The following is a 22,908-nucleotide window of genomic DNA, read 5'->3' on the forward strand; positions in this document are numbered from 1 at the left end:
ACCCCTTCTGTCACGACCACGCCACCCAAGGCCACCCCCCATGTCTGACCTGGTCTCCCTGCCCTCACAGCAGCCAAACAGGCCTTTGTATCTGCAAATCCATTGCCCTTGCTTCTGACGTGAGAAGTTTAATCAGAGCCCAGGTCAGCTTGGAGGTCACTCAGATAAGTGGGCCCTGTGACACAGACTGGGAGAGGGGCGGACAGGAGCCGCCCACAGACAGGAAGGAAGCGTAAAGTGCCATGACCACCGAGATCTCCCGGCCCCATCAACTCAGCTGGGGCGCCAGGAAGCTGTGAGCACGACTCTAAGTATCCCTTCCTCCTTCCTCCTTCCTTCCCTCCCTCTGTCCCTCCACCCCTCTCCACCCATAAAGCAGCTTTTGTGGGCCTAGCCCATGACCCATCTCTCTCTGGAAGTTAGAGGAGAATGTGGTTAAAGTCAACACACAGGTCTAAGCTGCCTGCCTACAGCACCAATGCACAGCCTCCCAGCACCCAGAGCTGGAAGGGGTTCAGAACACAGGCACCCATATCCCAGTCTGTCTACCTGCCCCACAGCCCCCGTGTCCCAGCAGAGATGAAAGAAGCAGTGCAGAGCGCCCAGGCCATGGCTGACGGCTCCCAGCCCAGCTCAGCACCAAGCTCCTGTACACCGACTCTGCATCCATCCTAGGCCTGTAGCCAGCGCTCTGCGATCGCCACACACACCCAGTGCCTGGGAACAGGAGTCAGCCTGGTGGTGTGCAGACCACGAGCTTCAGAGCCAGACAGGCTGGAGTGTGATCCTGGCTCTGCCACCTACCTGCAGTGTGACTGGACTAGTGAGGTCTCCCGCCGAGACTCAGTCTGCTGATCTGGGAATTGGCAATGCTGATGCCCCCAAAGAGTGTTTGTCAGAATTCAGTTGGGGTACGGAGGCCAAGTGGCTGGAATGAGGCAGGTGCTCAGTGACATGAGGTTCCTGCCCCTGCTGTCTGGCTTTCCGGGCTCTGGTTTCTGGCGGGCCGCCCACCTGCCCTGGGATTTGAGGTCTCGCATCCCTGGGTGCTGCTCCCCTCTGCAGCAGACCCCTGCCTGGGACCCAGAGTCACTGACACACTCACAGCCTGAACAGGAAAGGCCAGCTGGACAGGACAGAGCCATCCGTGTGGCTGGTGTCTGCCCCTTGGGTGGAGGGCCAAGAAGGCCTGGCAGATGGCACAATCGTGCACACCTCAGCTTGCTTCCCAAACCTGCCCACTGGCATTCCTCCAGTGCAATTCCAGGGGGACCTGAATTTCAACAACAACAGCGTGTTCTATTATCCCTCAAGCTGGAGACAGACATCCACGAACCACAGCAGGGACCTGATTACACTAACGTTCCTGCATGGCACAGGCCTTCAAAGGTTCAGCAAGTCTTGGAGTTTCCTCTCCATAGAGATGAACAACCCTAATCATCAGGATGGTGACAGGTTTCAAGCCAGAGGATCACTGCAATCCCAGAGCCTGTGCATGACTCTGTACCACAGGCCATGAGTAGAATTTGGAGGAGAAATAAAATCGCTCAGGTCAGCAAAGGCCCCACAAATGCAGGTATAGAAGAATACAGCCTGTGGCTGGGCACAGTGGCTCACGCGTGTAATCCTAGCACTTTGGAAGGCTGAGGCAAGCAAATCACCTGAGATCAGGAGTTTAAGACCATCCTGGCCAATATGGTGAAACTCCGCCTCTACTAAAAATACACACATTAGCTGGGCGTGGTGGCGGACACCTATAATCCCAGCTACTTGGGAGGCTGAGGCAGGAAAATCGCTTGAACCCAGGAGGTGGAGGTTGCAGTGAGCCAAGATTGCACCACTGCTCTCCAGCCTGGGTGACACAGAGAGACTCCATCAACAACAACAAAAAAAAAAAAAAAAAAAAAAAATTACGAGCTGTGAACAGGCAGTTTGGGTGAGGAAAAAGCTTGGTTCAGTGATTGCCAAAAATGTAAATGTGATCTGAGGCCACATAAATAAAAGTATTACGTTTAGAATCAGGGAGGTGGAAGATCCTGTGTACCTGGAACCTCAATTTTATCTGAAACAGAAGAGATTTTGACAAACGGAGCTGTTTAGGGACCAAAGGGCCCCAAGTGGGGAGGAGCCTGGAAGCTGTAGTGTGGCAGGGCAGGTCTGGGGCCGCTGACTCAGGAGGAGAGAGGAGGGGCCGTGGGGGCTCTGAAGAACTGGTGAGCAGAAGACGAAGTGGCCTCACTCGCGTGGCCCCCCAAGGAAGGATGAGCCCAGGCAGCCCGGCTTCAGGCCCTCATGAAGCACTTCCTGTCAGTCAGAGCTGTCTGAGCCTGGCTTCCCTCAGGTTTTGGGAGGTGGTGAGTTCCCCACACTGGAGGCATGCAAGCAAGGAGACCTGGCTGTCTATTACTGATGCTGCAGCGGGGCAGGAGCTGCAGCAGGTGTTACTCTGAGCCAGCACCCAGGTTCCCTGCTGCTGCCCCCCGGGGCCAACGTGGCCGCGACCTACCTTCTCTCGGCTGCTGTGGGCCGTCAGGGAGCGGTGGGCCGCCCCTCGCAGGGCTGTCCTGTAGTTGCAGAAATTCCCCGTTGGGTCCATCTGGTGCTGGATGGAGACAGGGAGGCATGTGGGCAGCTCTGTCCAGGGGATGGCCGGAGGCACCCGGCAGCCCAGCAGCCTCATTTACCTCGAGGATGAAAAACTTGGCCGTCTTCACTTTGGCCCAGGTCTTCTTCAGCCTGGAGACAGGGCTCATGTTCATGCCGGCTGGAAGAGGGAGGGAGGGTTGGAGAGGGCTGCTCCTGGGACAGGGGCGCCTCTGTGTAGCTGCAGCCCCTTGGCCTGCACCCTGACCAGGGCTTGGGTCTGCAGGGCTCGGCCTGTCACATGGTGGGTGGGTGAGGGATGCTGGTGGACATCATGGTCAGGTGGGCCTGCTGCCACCATGCTGGTCCCATTCTGTACCGAGCACCTGCACTGGGCCTCGTTCTCTCTGGGTCTGCGGACATCCCACCAAGCCCTCACTAAACATCCCGAGGGGGCTGGGCTTGCCTCAAAAGGCACGGCTCCCCAGGACCTCTGATGTGGGGACATGGGGCTGCCCAAGCCTTCAGACAGCCTGGCCCATGCCCCTCCGCTGCTCAGAGGCGGGCCCTGGCTTGCACTCTGCCTGCCTGGCTGCACCCACTCCGACCTCTGGGGGGGCCCGTGCACTGGGGACTGCTGGCCCGGACCAGCCCACTCACAGATGATGGCCATGAGGGAGTTGAAGTTGCCGATGTTGAAGCACTCGCGGGCCACGTCGATGAAGAACTCGATCACCTGGGCCCTCTGCTTCTTCTTGGCTGGCTGCGGACAGGGCAGCAGAGCCTCAGGGTGACACGCCTCCACCCCGCCCTGACCAGACCCGCTCCCCTCACCTGGCCCTCTTCGCCTTCTCTGAACCCACTGCTCAGCTGAGGCGCTTGAGGCTCAGGGTAAACAGGGTCTCAGAGCGCTTCATGGGCCGAGCCAGCAGAGCCCAATGCCAGAGGGGGCTAGGTGGGCCCGGTGGGGGCACGGGCACCCCCTGTAGCCCTGGAGCTGCTGAGAGGCACCTTCAGGAGATGCTCCATGGCTCCCCTCCAGCGCCCTCCTCCCTCTCCTCAGCTCCCACCCCACTCCTTCCCTGAATTAGAGAGCCCCACCCACTTCCCCCCAGCCCTGGGCTTTCTCCTCTCACTGGGGTACAAGCTGGCCCTGAGGCCTGTCCCTCGAGCAGCCCCTCTGCTCTCTCCATCTAACAACTGCGTGACTGGTAAACCCTTGTTTGTGGCCAGGCGCTCGGGACTTCAGACCCCCGTGATGCACAGAACCACACCGTGTCCTTCCCCGGCCATCCTGGGCCGCAGCTGGCACCCTGAGGGGTTCAGGCCAGGCTCCGCCCAGGCTCCGCCCTCTCACCTGCAGCCAGCGGTGTGAGGGTAGGAAGTGGGCTGGGCCGGTGGGGCCTGCGTTGCCTTCTTTCCACACAGGTAGGTGTTGCTTGCAGCAAGGGTCTTTACTGCCACCAAGAAGTGGGGTGTTGTGCTCTGAGATGTGTCACCAAACCCCCTTCCAGGGGCTGTCTTGGCCACAGAGAGCTGCCCACCCAAGGCTGGCCCTGTCCTTTGAAGGGCGGCCTGCCCTGTGATGGGGGCTGAGCCACGTGAGGGATAGAGGCCAACTCCTGTGTCCGTCGCCACGTCACGTGGGGCTGCCTCCTCTCTACTCTTCTCCGCAGGTGTGGACCCCTCATGAACATGTGCCCCATACTCAGTCTCAGCACCTGCTGCGGAGAGCCCAGCCTGGCCCGGCACTGCCTCCAGCCTGGCCCTGGGATGAGCAGCCCCCTGGGCTTCATCTTAAGGTGAGAGAGTGGGTTCAGAGGAGGGTCCCTCTGCTGCAAGGAGGAGGACGGGTGGGTGTGGCCAGGCGGGACTGCGACTCAGTGACAAGCACGTCTGGCGCCACGCTGCTGAGTCTCGGTGCTTTCCAGGAGCAGCTAGAACCATGGGCTTTTATGTGCATCTCCCAAGGCTTAAAGGTCGGATCTCGCCCACCTCTAGGTCCCGAACCAGCCAAACGAGGCCAGTTGCAGGCCAGGCTGCCCCAGGCAGGCCGGCACAGATGAACAGAGCAGAGCCACTGGGGCTGGGAGTGACAGCCTCTCACTCCTTCAGCAAACCCTCTCCAGCGCCCTCTGTGCCTGGCCGGCCAGTGGATCTGGCCTGGGTTCTACTTGGAGGGAAATGTCACTGCAGGGAAGCTGGTGTCACCTGGAGTCCCGGAGGGATGCCCAGCCTGGCCTTGGACTTGGAAATGAACAGGACTCAAGGTGTCCTTCCGGTTCCCTCCCCCGTGGGCTGCCCCCGACTCCGGCCGCCTGCCACCCTGGCTGTCTACTCACCATGCAGATCTCAGTTGCCACCAGGTAGCACAGCCTGTTGAACCATTTCACGTAAGCCTCCAGGTTGCTGGTCTTGTCACTGAAGCAGGGCTAGAAAAAACACACCACACAGGACCACATTCTGAGCCTTTTTGTCTATTACCTTTTAGAACATGAAGTCAGTTCATGATCCTTACGACTGGGAAATGTCAAAACCCCCAAACCATCCAGAAATACCAACGATATGGTATGTACCCTTTTAGTCCTTTTAAAAATACATTTTAAAATGTAACTTCACACACACACACACACACACACACACACACACACGAACCTCATTATTCCTGGATCCTGATTTGCAAATTTGCCTACTCTCTAAAATGCATTTGTAATCTCAAAGACTTGTGTCACTTTTGTGGTCACCTGTACACATGCACAAGGTGGCAAAAATATTGAAGTCATGAGCGTCCGTGAGCGTCTCCAGAGGAGGCTAAGCAATGCTCTGTCCTCCTGCATCACACGCTCAGACTTGGCCTACTGAGCATCACGCCCTTTGCATTTTTGTGCTTTTTGCTGATAATTTCATTGTTGAGAAAGGCCCACAAGCATGGTGCTGAAGTGCCATCTAGTGTTCCCACGCGCACAAAGGCCGCTCTGTGCCTCACAGGGAAAATGTGTGTAACGTCAGCGTTCAGCTGTGAGTAACAGCACTGTTGGCCATGAGATCAATATTAATCAATAATTTATATGAAGTAATGTCTTTAAATATAAGCACACAGAAAACAAGGTGATATATTGATCCGCTGGCGAAAGCATTGTGACGAGAGGCTCACAGGAACCGCACCTTGCATTTCCCCTGGGGGTAACGGTTCTGCGCTCACTCACTCATTCGGTGCTTCGGACTTTATAGGGCACAGCTGCTGGGAGTAACAGGCACCAGCTGTGTGTATGCATACATCTATCATAGCCACATATATTCCCATGCTTTGCTATGCGAACCTTTCCCTGTGCCATAACATAGCCTTTGGAAACAAAATTTTTAAATGGATATAGAACTTTCCACTGTATAACATACCACCATTTAAAAGATGAAACTTATCACAAATGTGTTTGTTAGAACTGCCAGGGTAGGGCCGAGCGTGGTGCTCACGCCTGTAATCCCAACACTTTGAGAGGCCAAGGCGGGCGGATCACCTGAGGTCAGGAGTTCAGGAACAGCCTGTTCAACATGATGAAACCCCGTCTCTACTAAATACACAAAAATTAGCTGGGCGTGGTGGCGGGTGCCTGTAATCCCAGCTACTCAGGAGGCTGAGGCAGGAGAATCGCTTGAACCCGGGAGGCAGAGGTTGCAGTGAGCCGAGATTGTGCCACTGCACTCCAGCCTGGGCAACAAAAGTGAAACTTCATCTAAAAAAAAACAAAAAAAAAAACTAAAACTAAAACAAAAAAAAATCCCCAAAAAACTGCCAGGGTAACTTTCAATAAATAGAAGGGAAGATGGAATGGGGGACCTATTTATTCAAAAGAAGCAAAGGAAGGAGGAAAAAGAAACAGATAAGGAAGATAACTCTACAGTACAATGGAAGATAGCAAGAACAAATTCTATGGATTAGTGACGACAACATTGTAATTAAATATTGCAGCTGCTTGCCACTTTCAAGAGATACACTCCAAACACAAGGATATAAGTAAAAAAAATATATATCTGATAAATATTACATAACTATATTAACATCGAACAAAATAGACTTTAAGGCAACAAAAAAGACCCTAAGGCAAAAAGCTTTAGGAGAAATTAGAGAGTAACTGCATAATGATAAAAGGGTCAGCTCATCGGGATATGTCACAAGTCTAAACTTGATTGCAGCTAGTAGCATAGGTTCAATATATGGAGGCAAAAATAATCAGAAAGGTGAAGTTCTTTATAAGGAGAAGTTGAGTCCTACAGTCACATGGAAGATTTTAACACACATGACAGTAACTAATAGGTTAGGGAGATTGAAAAAGAAAAACAGAACGAAACCCAGGATGAATATGAATCTGGACAACACAATTTGAAGTAATAAATAAATATGGAAACTTGAACTTAATTACTTGAGAATATGCATTCTTTTCAAATGTTCAGAAACTTAAAATTTTTTTAAAATAATCTATATTTCAAAGATGAAATCATAATGGAATTAGAATGATAATGAAAATGTTAAAAAATAAAACTTGGAGGCTGTAAATAAAAATTTATGTAAAGAGAAATCACCTTTCATGCTTTTATTAGAAAAGAAGGATAAAAACAAGCTGAACATCCAACATAAGAAACTAGAAAAAGAATAACACTATAAATCCAAAGGAAGTAGATAGAAAGAAATAATAAAGAGTAGAGAAGAAAGAAATGAAATGGTAAAAAAACTACAATCTACAGAATCAACAAAGTCAAAAGATCTTTATTTGAAAACATTAATAAAATTGATGGACCTTGGATAAGATTGATAAAGAAACAAAGAGAGGTGTAAATAATCAAAATACTAGAGATGGATCAATGTGGATGTGAAGAAATTAAAAAGATACTTAGAGAATATTACAAATAATTTTATGTCTATAAATTTGGAAACTTGGGGGAAATGGCCAAATTCCTAGAAAAACGTAAATCACAAAACAGACTAAAGAAGAAACATAAAACCTAAATAGTCCTATAACCATTAAACCAATAACAAGAATAAACAAAGAAACAAACAAGACTAACCTTGAATCAGTACATGAAAGTCATCCCTCAAAGAAAATACCAAGCCTAGATGGTTCCACTGGCTAATTCTACAAAATGCTCCAAGAACAAGTAATTCAGTCTTTCAGGAAGAATAGAGAACAGAGTAAGAGAAACGAAGACGAAAAAGAACAGTGTCAGAAAGGGAAATAACAGTTCAGTCTCACTGACGGTTATAGTTGCAGAAATCCTAAAACATTAGCAAACCAAATCCAGGGATGTGTGAAAAAGATAATGATTTCATTTATCCCAGTTTCGTTTATCTCAGAAATGCAAAGTTGGTTCAACATTGATTAAAAAAACAGCCTGGCGCAGTGGCTCACACCTGTAATCCCAGCACTTTAGGAGGCCGAGGAGGGTGGATCACTTGAGGTCGGGAGTTCAGGAACAGCCTGACCAACATGGTGAAATCCTGTCTACTAAAAATACAAAAATAGCTGAGCTTGGTGGTGGGCGCCTGTAATCCTAGCTACTTGGGAGCCTGAGGCAAGAGAATCTCTTGAATCTGGGAGGCGGACGTTGTAGTGAGCTGAGATTGTGCTATTGCACTCCAGCCTGGGTAACAAGTGCGAAACTCCGTCTCAAACAACAACAACAGCAGCAATAAAAAACCAGGCCAGGTGAGGTGGCTCACACCTGCAATCCCAGCACGTTGGGAGGCCAATGCAAGCAGATCTCTTGAGCTCAGGAGTTCCAGACCAGTCAGGGCAAACATGGGGAAACCCTGTCTCCACAAAAAATACAAAAATTAGCCAGGTATGGAGGCATGTGCCTGTAGTCCCAGCTACTTGGGGGGCTGAGGCAGGAGGATCACTTGAGCCCGGGAGGTTGAGGCTGCAGTGAGCTGTGTTCACATCACTGTACTCCAGCCTGGGAAAAAGAGCAAGACTCTGTCTCAAAAACAACAATAACAACAACAACAATAAAAAACCCAAAACAAACACACAAACAAACATTTATTTTAAAAACTAATATAAATAATCAGCTAACAGTTTAAAGGAGAAGAGAATATGTGAGTAACAGATCCAGAAAAAATAAATGAAATTTAACAACCATTCATGATGAGAATTCTCAGAAAACTAGGAAGGAACAGGATACTTCCTTCAGCTGATAACAGACATCTAAAGAACTCCTGTAGCAAACATCATACTCTATTGGGACACGTTAAAAGCATTCCTTTGAAAATCAGGACAAAATAAGGATGCCAGCTATCAATACTTCTATTTGACATTGTATCAGAGGTGCAAGGTAGCACAATAAGTTAGGCCGGGCGCAGTGGCTCACACCTGTAATCCCAGCACTTTGGGAGTCCAAGGCGGGCGGATCACCTGAGGTCGGGAGTTCGAGACCAGCCTGACCAACATGGAGAAACCTCGTCTCTATTAAAAATACAAAATTAGCCAGCCATGGTGGCACATGCCTGTAATCCCAGCTACTCGGGAGGCTGAGGCAGGAGAATCACTTGAACCCGGGAGGCGGAGGTTGCAGTAAGCTGGGATCACGCCATTGCCCTCCAGCCTGGGCAACAAGACTGAAACTCCGTCTCAAGAAAACAAACAAACAAACAAAAAAAACAAAAAAGTTAGATTGGGCAGTGTTACTCTGCAATAACAAACAATCTCAACATTTCAGAGATTTAAAATGGTAGATTAAAGTCTATCTATCACTCTTGTCTACTTCCTGTTAGTGGAGGGTTCTATTCTGTGACTACCACTGAACTAAAAAGAATAAGGATTGGAAAGGAGGAAACAAAACTGTCATTACTCTCAGATGTACTTGTCTACGTGAAAAACCCCAAAGAATACAAATTAATAGAATTAATAAGAATTTACAATGTTGTCAAATTTAAACTTGATATACAAAAGTAAATTACATTCATTAAACCAGCAACAAGCAGACAGGACATACAATAAATACACACTTGAGGTAATGGAAAAATATGGAGTCCTGTACTTATTTATTTATTTATTTTTTGAGACGGAGTCTCGCTCTCTCGCCCAGGCTGGAGTGCAGTGGCACAATCTCGGCTCACTACAAGCTCCGCCTCCCGGGTTCACGCCATTCTCCTGCCTCAGCCTCCCGAGTAGTTGGGACTACAGGTGCCCGCCACCATGCCCGGCTAATTTTTTTGTATTTTTAGTAGAGATGGGGTTTCACCTTGTTATCCAGGATGGTCTCGATCTCCTGACCTCGTGATCCGCCCGCCTTGGCCTCCCAAAGTGCTGGGATTACAAGCGTGAGCCACCGCGCCCGGCCAATAATCATGTGATTTCTAAAATGTTGTACAGTGAAACGTGCCAGCATTTGGAAGATCTGCCTGACACAGTGAACCCATATTTTCCTGCATGACCAATGTATGATGTCACAAAATCGTGCACCAAGATTCAAGACAGACCAACGGCTTTCAACGTCAGAGTACAGAAAGTTCACTGACATCTTTTCAGATTTCATGTTGTAGTTAATCTTACAAAGCTATCACTTGCTGAGTTTTAGTGTGGTATCAAAGAAGCATATTCACAATTATGTGAAAAGGTGGTAAAATACTCCTCCCTTTTCCAGGTACCTATCGGTGTGAGGTTGGATTTTCTTCAACCAAAAAACTATGTCAAGAGGCAGAATGCAGAAGCAGAGAAAAGAATCCAGCTGTCTTCTATTAAGTCAGACAATAAAGAGATTTGTAAAAAATACTATAAAACAATGCCACTTTTCTCAGTAATTTCCTATTGTGGAAAAAGAATTATTTTTCATAAAATATGTTATTTACATTACCATGTAATGGGTTTTTATTGTTTTGTTTTTAGAAAGATGGGTTCCTGCTATCTATGTTGCCCAGGCTGGACTTGAACTCTTGGGCTCAAGCAGTCCTCCTATCTGGGCCTCCTGAGTAGCTGGGACTACAGGCATGGGCCACTGCTTGGCTATTATTGTTATTTTTGAATAAATATTTTAAAAAATTAATCTTAGAGCCAGGTTCAGTGGCTCATGCCTGTAAACCCAGCACTTTGGGAGGCCCAGGTGGGTGGATCACTTGAGCTCAGGAGTTTGAGACCAACCTGGTCAACATGGCGAAACACCGTCTCTAATAAAAATATAAAAATTAAAAAAAAATTAAAAAATACAAAAATTAGCCGTGTGTGGTGGCATACACCTTTAGTCCCAGCTATTTGGGGGAGCTGAGGCAGGAGAATCGCTTGAACCCGGGAGGTGGAGGTTGCAGGGAGCCGAGATCGCACCACTGCACTCCAGCCTGGGTGACAAGAGTGAGACTCCGTCCCAAAAAAAAAGTTAATCTTAATTGCTAATATAAATATTGATAAATATAATCTATATAATCAAAAGTTAATTGGGGTCCTTAATAACTTTTAAGAGTCTAAAGGGATCCTGAGCCTTTTGAGAACGGACACCCTAGAGAAAATGTGCACTCACGTATACCAGGACGCGGGTGTAAGAATGTCCACTGCGGGAATATTTATAGCAGCAAAAAGCCAGACACACAAATGTTCATCTATAGTGGGGGGATAAACAAATGTCATCTTGATGTATTTCACAATAAAAAAGTAATATTTGGAAATGGCCCCAAACAATCTTGTAAGAATCTCGGCCGGGCGCGGTGGCTCACACCTGTAATCCCAGCGCTCTGGGAGGCCGAGGCGGGTGGATCACGAGGTCAGGAGATCGAGACCGTCCTGGCTAACACGGTGAAACCCCGTCTCTACTAAAAATACAAAAAAATTAGCCGGGCGTGGTGGCGGGCGCCGGTAGTTCCAGCTATTGGGGAGGCTGAGGCAGGAGAATGGCGTGAACCCGGGAGGCGGAGCTTGCAGTGAGCCGAGATCGCTCCACTGTACTCCAGCCTGGGCGACGGCAAGACTCTGTCTCAAAAAAAAAAAAAAAAAAGAAAAGAAAATCTCCCTCCCGTTCCTGCTTCCCAGCATCCCAGCACCACAGTTGTTCAGAATTCCCAGAGCAGTCAGCATTCCTAGAGAGTGCATACGGACACAGGCAACACACATGGTTTTGTGTTACCCTCTTTTTTTGTTACCCAAATGGTCACACACTCTTGCCCCTGCTCTTCCCTCTACCGTTTTCTCTCAGTGCCTGGAGGGATGGGTCTTGGAGATTGTTCCGTCCACCTTATTCCCTTTCATAGCTGTACAGCATTCTAGTTATAGATGTTTCATAATTTGTAATCCAGTCCCCATGGGTGATAAGGCAATCTGCCCCCAGTGTTTGGCCATAATAAACATTGTCTATCACAAATATCTTCGTCCGTGCATGTTCGTGTACGTGGGTGTGTATCTGTGGGATAAATTCGTAGTAATGGAAAGTTGGGGTCAAGAAAGTCCATTTAAAGCGTTGATGCTAGTGCCAGTCTCCCCTCCAAAGTGGCTGCGCCAGCTTCACCCAGCAGCCACGTGGAGTGTGCCTTCCACAATGTGTCTAACCTACTAGGTGATTTTTGCTTATCTGAGAAGTGAAAAGGCAATCTCATATTTAGTTTGTACTTTTATTAGGTGTGAGGGCAGAAGGCACAATGTTTGCAATTCCGGTTTGGATTTAGCCCGTTGGAGACACCGGCACCCTGCTGGCTGGGCTCCCAGAAGGGCGGGATCGAAATCCGGGCGCGTGGGCTGTGTCCTGAGCACCTGGCCCCGGGAGTTCCCTTACCCAGCCCGGGCAGCGCGCAGCAACCCGCGCTTCCCCGCGTGGCCGCTGGAGGGCACCGGCGCCCACCGAAACGCACCGAGAAGGTGCACGGGGTCCCGGAGCGCGCCAGGGGGCCTCCACCCTCCTCCCTGCCCAGGGTCCTGGCCCACCCGAGCAGCGCGGCCCACGGCCTGGTTCCTCGCCCACTCCTCCGCCCTCGCTGGGTGGGTGACCCCCACGCCCTGCACGTCCAGCCCCCAGGCTTTCCGGCGACTCGGGACTCGGCTGTCGTGGTCCGCCCCCGAGCTGGAAGGGCGTGGCGGAGTGGGCAGGGCCCCCCGGAGCCCACCTGTCCCCCTCTGGGCCACTCCAGCGCTCGCCCCGAGAAGGCTCGCGGGCTCCCCCGAGAGCGGCCAGTCACTGGGTGAGGGTCACTTTTGGGACAGCCCGTAAGAGCCTCCTACCTTTGTGCTGGCCAGAGCGTCCTTGTTCACAAAGGCCTGGACAAACTCCTCCGGCCCGATGTGCCGCAGCCGCTCCTGCGGGGAAGGGGGAAGAGCGGGTAAAAGAGGGAAGGTATGGGGAGGGGGTGTCGACCGGGGGGCCTGCCGTGGCGCCCCAGCCCCTAGTCCTCCTCACAGCAGTCACTCTGCAACTGCCCTCCACACTGGGGCTTGGAGACCCTGTTTTGGGTTGTCACAGAGCTCAGCGCCTTCCCTGGAGGAGGCAGCCCCCCTCCTTTCCCGGTTCATGGGGGCAGGGAGCAATGCTACAGGGCGTGACGCGCGGGGAAACCAGGCTCCACACTGGGTAACTGCCGTGGCCTGCTTCCTCCGCGGGGTGGAGGCGCTGGTGGCCAGGAGCATGGCATCTGGGGCAGAATCAAACCCTGGCTCTGTCCCTTCTGCTGTGTGACGTTGGCACGTCGCTTCACCTTTCTGGGCCTTAGTTTCCTCTGTGTACAGGGCCTGCCTGGCCAGGTGACGGAGACATGAGCCCGCGCATGGGAGCGCGCTGGAAGGGTGCCTGGAGAGCAGGGAGGGCGCCATCGACCCTCAGTCTCAAAGGGGAGAAGCCGCCCCAGCCTCCCTCTCCCTGGGGTGGGCCCTTGGCCTCTGCATCCACAAGGAGCCCAGTGCGTGCTCGAGGCTAGGCCAGGGCCTCCTTCACACGCTTGTGGGGCTGCTCTGGGAAGCCAGGGAGGGCACAGTGTATCTGTGTGGGTCCTGCTGAATCCCGGGTGAGGAAGGTGGCTTGCACAGGCTCACCAGTTCCACGTGGGTCAGCTGCTGGGCCAGTGTGTAGGGGTCGCTGCAGACACCAAGGAGCTCCCTGTGGATGGAGGCTGGTGGCTTGGTCCTGTAGGAGATGGGCTTGTCGGCACCCACCAGAGCTTCGGGCCCCTGGCGCAGAGCCGCCAGCTTCTGGTGCAGAGCCTGTAGAAGCTGATGCATCCTCTTCCGGTATGCCTGGGGGATGGAAAGGGGCACTCAGGCCTGAACACCCATCTCTGCATCTCTAACACTGGAGCCAGGCAGCCTCCTGGGCTCCAAAGGGAGGGTCTTTTCCTCAGGGTCTCTGGAGAAGAGGCCAGGTACCAGCACAGGGGCCAGGACCTGCCCCCACCCCAAAACAGGACCCAGTCCCGGCCAGATTGGGGCCACCTGGCAAGGGATCTGGGGTGAAGGCTGCAGGGCTTCCCATCTGTGGGTGGGAGCCAAGAGGAGCACACGTCAGGGAGGGTGACGGGGGCCGGGGGCAGCTGTCTGGGGCATGGGGTAGACTGGGGTGGGCATGGCCAGGAAGCCAGAGAAAGGGAGAGAGGAGGGAGACATGGCATGGGCCCTGCCCTGCGCAGACGACTGGCATTTGGCTTGGCTTTAATGGGGACTCTGTTATCTCCCAGGCCCAGCTCGGCCTTCCCCGACCAGCTGTGCTGTCCTGGCCTCTGCTCCCAGCAGTATTCGTCCAGGTCACCCTGTGCGACTTCCCTGATAGAACCGCTGTCGAGACAGTGGGGTTCGTTTCCTCCCACACTGGAAACACTGCTGCACAGGGCTGCGAGGTCTGTGCTGCCGCCTGTGTGCTACGAGAGCCCAGCCCTGCTCTGGGCACACAGTGGGTGCGCAGGAAGTGCTCACCCCCACCAGCCAGCTCAGACGCACGGGCGCTTGCTTTGGGCCACATGATTTCCCCTCAGAAACCCCTATTTCCAAGGAAGAGCCATCAGACTGGCTGGGTTTAAGGGAGACATCCTCACGTCCTCAAGGGGTTTGGTCTAACTCACAGAGTGAGATGCAACCCCCCTACAGCCAGGAGATGGCCTGGGCACTGGCAGAGGCAGTGGTGGGAGCTGGAGCCTGGTCCCCAGCGATGGCGCGCCTTGACTGGACAGGCTGCTGCTCCCAGAGGCCCCGGGAACTAACGAGCGGTGGGCAGTCGGCATCATCAGGTCACTTCAGAGATGGCAGGGAGTTTTCCTTCACACGATTTTGAGACACACAGAGCCTGCAGTGAGCGGTGGGCAGGTGTGGCATCTGTATGCAGGCTGTGAGGGTCTGGGGGCTCCGATTGCTCTGGGGAGCCTCAGACAGGACCCTGGGGTGCTGCTGCTGTCTGAGGACGCTGGAGCCCTGTGCTCTGGTGGCAGGGTTGGGAGTCGTCTGGCACTCCTATGGCAGTGCTTCCCTGTGGAGTGGCCACAGGCAGCTGTAGCAGAGCCTCAGATGGGAGGAATGGGACAGGAGGTGGCTTAACCCTAAGCCTAACTCTCAGAGCACAGGGGCCAAGTGCAGAAGGCGCCCACTAGTTAGCTGGGCAGTTGTCCGACTCTTCTATCTGTTGCCCATGGAAGGAACGACCCCTCTCAGGAAGGCTTTGTCCAAAACTGTGGTCAGCACACTGCCTCCCGGGGCTTCATCTGAGTGCTGGGAAGATGGGGAGCGGGGCTCAGCCACTGCCAGCCCTGGGGGGCACGGCCAGTCCCCCGTGGGCCCTGGCCCTTCCACTGACCTCCCATCTCTCTCCCAGGCATAGTCAGAGTCCCACGAGTGGCTACACCTGCTGTTTCGTCTCCTCACTCCTGGATCACTTCACCTGGCTGCCACTCCCATCAGTCAATTCGTTGGGCCCTCCTGTCACCAAGCCAGTGGCTGTTCCTCAGGCTGCGTCTTCCTTGGCCACCTCCGCCTCAGCCTCCTGGTTGCTCCTGCCTTGGGCTGTCTGCAGGCTTGCCTGTGTTCACCATCGTGAGATGCTGGGGTTCGGGGTTCTTCCTGCTCGGTCTAGGCCTCTCTTCTCACTCTTACTTAGCTCCTGGCTATTCTGGTTCACACCTGCAGTCTCCCTCTGATCTCCACAGTCATATGGCCCACGGTCCTCTGTTTGCCCAGCACAGCAAATGGAGGTCAGCTCTCCTTGTCCAAAGCTGGTATTCCCAGTGTTGGGGGATAGCACTTTGGCCACCAGACACACAGGCTTGGTGCCATCCTCGACCCCGCCCTCTCCCTCATGCCCGTCTAGGCCATCGCCACCCTTCTCTATTTCATTTTCTTCTATTTCTGCGCATCCCACCACTGTCTCTGGAGGCCAGGCCACTGTCGTCTCTCTGGCTGCACTGGCCTCCTTAATGCCCCCAGTGCATCCATGCCGGTTTCTCTCCACCCTGCAGCCAGAGTGGTCGTTCAAAATGCAAATCTGATCGCTGCCTCCCTCTTCCTGAAAATGCCTCCATGGCTTGTGCAAAGATAGGAGTCCTGGCGTGACTCCGAGGCCCCGAGGTCAGCTCTGGCCAGGCTTGGTGGCCTCTATGCGCCCTTGCTCCCCTTCTGTGCTCTGGACACAGGTCACTCTTCCGCCCCTTTGACTCCTTCCCACCCTCCCCATGTTCCCGGCAGGATCTGGACAGCTTTCTTCCTTCTGGCATGTTCTCCTCATCCACTGGACCGAAGCTCAAGTGCTGTTTTCCCAGACAGGCCATTGGTGTTCAGTGCTGTGAGCCCTTCTGCCACACCACTTTTAGAGCTGTTGGGGAAATGATTCTGTTCAGTGCATCTCCTCTCCCTGTACCACAAGCTCCACACAGCCAACTGCCGGCTGCCCTGTGTTCATGCAGGGCCGTAGCTGGCTCACAGGAGGCGTCCACCAGCGTCTGCTGAATGCGTGGATCAACACCACCTTCACCTGCTGACAGGCTGACGCTCTCTCCAGCAGGGTGTCAGGGCAGACTGCAGGCCTGTGCCAAAGTCAAGGCTGCAGGGTGTCTGTGCCTACCCCCTGATAGGGCCACGTGATTGCCTTATTTTTTTTAAAATGCAGATACTTTAGCAAGATTTGTTACTGTTGAATGAACCAATATTCATTTCAAATAATCATCCTTTCCTGCTTGCTAATTTATTTCGATTTTTCCAGTGATGTTAGGTTCTAGCTTGTTTGTTCTTTCCTGACTCTTCTGTGCCCCCTCTGAGTGTGTGGGTGCTGTCTGCCCTGCTCCTTGGCCTCCTCTCATTTTCTCACTGATTTCTACACACTCGTGGATAGGAGCTCGGAGATCTCGCTGGTAGATAAGGGCAGGGCCAGAGACATAAGCCACCGGGCGTGTCAAGGCATTCCCTTGTCACTGTCGTGGGTCCACGTGTATGGAGCACCAGGCCGCGCTGGGGTGGAACAGCGCTTTGCCCCTCCTGCCTCGGGCTGAAGCCCTCTCTCCGCACTGATCATAGCTGGGAGGCTGCCCGGGAGGCTGGGAGGTCTGGAGCCGCTTTTCCTTCTATTTCCACAAGCCATCTGCTGCACCCACAGAGCCGGGTGTGAATGCAGAGTCGTCCGACGGTCGCCTGGGTGGCAGCCACGGCTCTCCAGGTGCCTCCAAGCTCCTTGGACTGGGCATTTCACAGCTGGAATCCCTGTCCCTGACCAGATGAGGCCAGATGAGCACGGGCCTCTGTTCTCTGAAATTCTAGGAGACCCCTCCTGAGCCAGCTTAGGGCCAATGTCCTCCTGCCTACTAAATAACAGGCAGAGGTGGCAGAAAGCTGATGCACGAGCTAATGAGGCTCCTGGGGGTCTGCTCCCTCCATTGGTTTGTCCTCTATGTCAGCTTTCTGCCACCTCTGCCACAGAGGGAGCCTCAGAGGGCGGTGGTCAGTTCCCCAGACAGTCTGTGTGGGCGAGTTAGAAAGCAAGACCAGGCCGGGCGCGGTGGCTCATGCCTGTAATCCCAGCACTTTGGGAGGCCGAGGAGGGCAGATCACGAGGTCAGGAGTTCGAGACAAGCCTAGCCAACATAGCGAAACCCCGTCTCTACTAAAAATACAAAAATTAGCTGGGCGTGGTGGCGCATGCCTGTAATCCCAGCTACTCAGGAGGCTGAGGCAGGAGAATCGCTTGAACCCAGGAGGTGGTGGTTGCAGTGAGCCAAATCACGCCACTGCACTCCAGTCTGGGTGACAGAGTGAGACTCCGTCTCAGAAAAAAAAAAAAAAAGCAAGCAAGACCAGTCCTCGGAGAGGTGCTGCCTGTGGAGTCGGCCTCCTCTGTGGCAGGCCCAATGGGTATGGCCAGAGCACTGGGGTCCTCCCTGGCTCCCTGAGCCTCCTTCGGCCTTGGCACTGGCCTCCCTGAGCTCTAACTACTGTGTCCAACCTACCGGGAGCCCCACAAAGGCTGGGCTGGCCATGACACTCCTCTGGGTCCCCTGCCCAGCACAGGGTGGCCCGATGCTGGGAAGGAATTCCCGGGAGTCCCCAGAACCACGGTCATGGAGAGTGGCCTCCTCAGTCCCTCTCCAGTGCTGCTCCAGCTGCCGAGAGCTGGTGTGGAGCACAGTGACGACATGGGAGTGGGCGGGGGAAAGAGGAAGGTGCCACCTTTCACTGTCACTCTGATGGGGAGCCCACTGCTGTCTCCTCTGCAGCCCTGAGCTCTGTTGTTCTCTCACAGCCCTGTGGGGGAGGAATGATCACCCTCCCTTTTACAGAAAGACACGGCCCAGAGAGATTAAGTAACTTGCCCAAAGACACACAGCTCTAAAAAGACCTGCGCTCACCTCATTATCTTGTGCACAGCACTTTCTGTCCTTTTATTCCACCCTTGTGTGAGAAATCTTTCAAAAAGATAATGCTGAAATATTTTGGAAGCAAAGCCTACGTCTCTGGTTTGCTTACAGCTAACTTGTGGGAAAGCAAAATGTGTGAGGGGACAGGACAAACCAGTTCAGCAAAATATTATTGTTGGAGTTGGGTGATGAGGACAGAGGAGGGCATGGTAACCATTCTTCACTTTTGCATGTTGGAAATGTTTCACAGTGAAAGTTCTGTAAAACTTAAGAAACAACGCTCATATGCCTGATTTGGGGAACCATCTGTTCTCCTCATAGCCCTCGTTGATTGAGCGCTGAAGCAAGCGCGCACCTGACTTCAGGGACTCCTCGCTGCAGAGCTGCGTGGTGGGGACAGGTATTATCCTGTTTTACCAATAAGGAAACTGGCTCAGAGAGGCAGAGCACCTTGCCTGAGGTCACACAGCTGTGGTTTCTGAGTCTGGATCTGGGTGGGTTCAGGCTGGGTCTCAGGCGCCGCCTCATCATTCTGGTCCAGGGCTCTTCCAGCCCGAACCATTCTGCACCAGGAGGGGAACAACCCATAGTCCACAGCAGCGCCCAGTGAGGAGAGGCAGTGCCCGGAGAAGGTCCTCTTTGGTGCGTGCTTTTTTGTGGAAGGGCAACTTGAGGTCACCAGAGACATGCGGAAGCACCCCTGGCCGGGGCCTAGGTTGGGACTGGGGAACTCCTATTCCAGTCCACACTACACAGCCTGGTGACAGACCTGTGGGTTCTCCAGGTAGACAGGTGCTACTAGTTTCCCGAGGGGAACCAGGCCAGGGCTTACCCCAGCCCCACCACCGAGACATGGCTCCAACATCAGGCAGGTCACATCTGCCTGGTCATATGACAGACCTCACTGCTGACCCTTGGGGGTCAAAGGGAACAAAACAAGAGACCGGGGCCTCACTCCCCACATACCATCCACCCAGCACCCACCATCCCCACACTCACCTCTTCTCCAGCCACGTGCTACCACCCACCTCCTCTTTTATACAGTGCTCTACCCCAGATCCATCAATTCACTCCTCTCCCCTTCCTTCCTTCTAACATCTGCCCACTCACAAATCCACTTGCCCACCCATCAGTCCACCACGCACTTCTACTCATCCATCCCCATCCACCTGTCCCCATCTCTTCACTCAGCTGCTGTCACACACCTCTCTCTTACAGTGGCCCCCAACCCGCCAACAGAACCATCAATTCACTCATCTACCCTTGCTCCCCTCCTATCTAACATTCACCCTCTCACCCACCCAGCCACCTTCCCCTCCATCTATTCACCCATCTACCCACCTACCCAGCCACCTTCCCCTCCCATCTATTCACTCATCCACCCACCCACCCAGCCACCTTCCCCTCCATCTATTCAACCTCCCACCCACTGACCTATCCACCTTCTGTTCAACTATTCAACCACCCATCCACCTTCCGCTCCACCTATTCACCCATCCACCCACCCACCCATCTACCTTCCTCTCCACCTATTCACCCATCCACCCACCCACCTGTCCACCCTTCCTACATTTCTCCCTCTCTTCTTTCCATTAATCTTTCCACATCCACTTACCCCATGCATCCACCTGCCTATCCAATTACCCAGTCACCTATTCTTTCCCACATTCATCTATAAAAGTAGCCAAATGTCTTCCCAGCCAGTCAGCCAGCACCCCATCCCGTTTCCACTGTCCCCATTCCCCGCCCATCCAATCATCAACTGTTCCCTGGCCCTGTTTTGTGCTGCAGCCTAAGCCAAATGTCACAATCTCGAGATGGATTAGGGGATGCGGAGGAGGAAGAGGAGGGGGTGAGGAGCAGAACAGAGGTGGGGAGAAGTGCGGGGAGGAGGAAGAGGAAACCGCCCTCATCTCACTGAGCCTCAGAACTTGCCTGCTCAGTTCTGAGTCACTTGCCTGCTGTGTGAAGTGACCCCGGGCAGTGCCTCCCTCAGAGGCTGAGTGATGTCTGCCGTGGGCGTTTAGCTTCCTGTTGCCCAGCCTGTGTTGGAAGTTTTCCCTTGTCTCACACGCAGCTCTTCTGCCATGTCCAGACCTACTCTGCGGCATGTCACCAGCTACCAGCTTGCCATGTTCCGTTTCCTTCCAGGATGACCAACATGCGCCCCCGCCCACGTTTCCCCCTTCCAGGTAATGCTACACCAGTGCTGCCCACAGTGGCATTCCGGGATGCTGATAAACTTGCCCCTTCTAAACACACCAGGAGACGTCTGTCTCCATAATCCTGGGAGGTGAAGATTTTTGTCCTCCGTTCGCCCATAAGGGAAGTGAGGCTTGGAGACCCTTCAGTGCTCTCCTCAGAGTAACACAGCTGGGAGGGCAAAGCGGGTGTGGGCCACAGCAGCACCTGATGCCCAGCACACCCAAGGCCTCCCAAGCCACTGGGGTTCCTGAGGGCAAGGGCTGTGTTTACCTGGTGTGGTTTAACTGCAGGGGTGAGGTCTTGTCCCCTCCCCTGCCCCTACCCTGAAGGTTTGCAGCTTACCCCTGGAGGCAGAGAGGATCCCGGGAGAATCTGCATGGACAGGTGTGGGCCATTTTCCCTGCTACTGTTTTTTTGTTCATCCTGTAGACGCTCTTCCCTGGCCCTGATTTGCGGGTCCCTGCCTAGTAGCACTGACCACCAGCCCAGCCCTTCTTGCACGGGAAGTGGGGCAGGGGCAGGGGCAGGAGGGGGAGGTCTCCACGGCCAAGGCCCAGGACAGGCCTCTGCCAGCCCCTCCTAGTAGGTCAGAGGCCAACAGCCTGGCCACCTGGCCCCAAGAGCCCATGAATGGGTCTCTCTCACCCGCCATCTGATGACATTGGTGAGACCCGTCAGGGAGAGGTCACCAGACTCCGCGTTCCCTCCCAGCTCGGCAGTGCCTGATTCCTTGATGGGCCAGAAAGGGGCTGGATTTAGAGGGGCCGTGGTGTGCAGGCTGGGGAGATGAGGGCCCTGGGGTGCGGGCCGGGAACAGGTGCAGGCCTGGGACGGGAGTGGCCCAGGGTGACGCGACCCCCGCCCGGCTGCCCACCTCGTCACAGGGGGCGATGCGGCCCACGACGTCCTTAAGGTGCCCGATAGTCGACTCCTCCTGGAAGTCCCTTGGGAAGGTCTCGGTCCACTCGGCCAACAGCTGCAGCAATTTGGGGCCGAACTTCCGGACCCGGGCCTGCGGGCAAGCGAGGGGCACCGCGCTCGTGAGGGGCGCTGGGCGGGCACGTGAGCCTCACTGCGCGTCCTTGCGGGTCTGGCCGCCGGGGCAGGCAGGGCCTCGTGCCCTCTCTGTACCAGGGAGGGGAGGGGGGTTGCGATCCTGCTTGGCGCCCACGGGGAGAGGAGGGGGACGGACACATTTCTGGGCGGGGCCATCTCTTGCTCTGGCCTTTCTGCCGTTGATGGCTCCGTCCTCCCTCCGGAGTCTTCGCGCTGCGGGGAGTGCGGAGTCCTCAGAGCAGTGGACCCCGCCCCAGGGGGTGGGTCTAGGTCTGTGCCGACCAATCAGAGCAGTGCATACTCCGTCATGCACAGTGATTGGCTCACAGGTGGCCACGTGAACTAGGATACGCCAATGAGGAGACTCACTGGACCAGTAAAGAAAAGGAATTGAGGCTTCCACGTGACTGGAAAGGGCGGTGGTGGGTGAGCCTGGTGCCGTGGAGGCGGCCCAGCACCACACCAGCCAGCCCGAGGGAGGCCAGCCCAGGGAAACGGTAGCAGAGGGTGGGAGGCAGACAGGCCACGGTGCAATGCTGTGGTTTGGGGCCCAAGCCAGCGGTCCCTGAGATAGGGCAGGTACATGAGCCAGCTCAGTCCTTTTGGTTCAGGCGGGTTGAAGTTGGGTTTCTCTCACTAGCTGTAGAGCCCTACGGACGCGTGTGTAATAGAGGCAGCCCGCAGGACCTGGCCAGGACTGGGAAGGTGGAGCGGATGTGCTGGGGGAAGGAAGCCCACCAGAGGCAGCAGGCCCTCCCGGCCACAGATGGGTCCTACTGACCGGGCTCCGGATACTCAGGTCTGGGCTTAATGGGCTCAAGGGTTTCTGTAGGGCACTGGAAAACTACATGGAGGTTAAAGGTCCTGTTCTGCTCCTTCTGGCTCTGGGCCTCACACAAGGTGGAAACACCCGGTAGCCACCTTGTCAGGAAAACGGGGACGATCATTGCCTGCCCGAGAGGCCGATGCCTTGAGGACATGGCAGGGCAGTGCTGGCACACTCTCAGACCCCTGGCCTGCCCTCCACCTCACCTTGTCCAGCACCGGCTTGTCCAGCTGCTGCTGCTCGATGCACAGGTGGCAGACCCGGGCCAGGAGCTCCCGGGGCTCGATGAACAGGCGAGAGCTCAGCAGGAAGGTGAAGATGTAGGCTTTCTGGGGGACACACGAGAAAGAGGGCACACGTCAGGAGGGCACCAGGAGGGGCATGCTTCCCAGCTCGCCCTGTACCCTGGCCCAAGGCCACTCCCAGCCCTGTTGCCTCCCATGCCTGGTGGAGGAGA

The 22,908-nt window shown here is 54.1% G+C and overlaps 1 protein-coding gene across 4 annotated transcripts in view; it reads right to left on the bottom strand.

Annotated features, from left to right (window-relative positions):
* RASGEF1C (RasGEF domain family member 1C) overlaps positions 1–22,908 on the bottom strand; it is a 108,767-nt gene that overhangs the window by 18,835 nt on the left and 67,024 nt on the right. For all 4 annotated transcript variants that reach the window (XM_032158901.2, XM_032158900.2, XM_058440231.1 and 1 more), the window contains exons 3-10: positions 22,658–22,780; positions 21,444–21,581; positions 13,578–13,778; positions 12,774–12,848; positions 4,926–5,015; positions 3,244–3,346; positions 2,685–2,764; positions 2,507–2,602 (exon numbers count right to left, since the gene is read on the bottom strand). In XM_032158901.2, coding sequence (XP_032014792.1) covers positions 2,507–2,602; positions 2,685–2,764; positions 3,244–3,346; positions 4,926–5,015; positions 12,774–12,848; positions 13,578–13,778; positions 21,444–21,581; positions 22,658–22,780 — 906 coding nt within the window. The remainder of the gene's footprint in view (positions 1–2,506; positions 2,603–2,684; positions 2,765–3,243; positions 3,347–4,925; positions 5,016–12,773; positions 12,849–13,577; positions 13,779–21,443; positions 21,582–22,657; positions 22,781–22,908) is intronic.

Source organism: Hylobates moloch, unplaced genomic scaffold (assembly GCF_009828535.3).
Source record: "Hylobates moloch isolate HMO894 unplaced genomic scaffold, HMol_V3 SCAFFOLD_6, whole genome shotgun sequence".
Lineage (NCBI taxonomy): Eukaryota > Metazoa > Chordata > Mammalia > Primates > Hylobatidae > Hylobates > Hylobates moloch.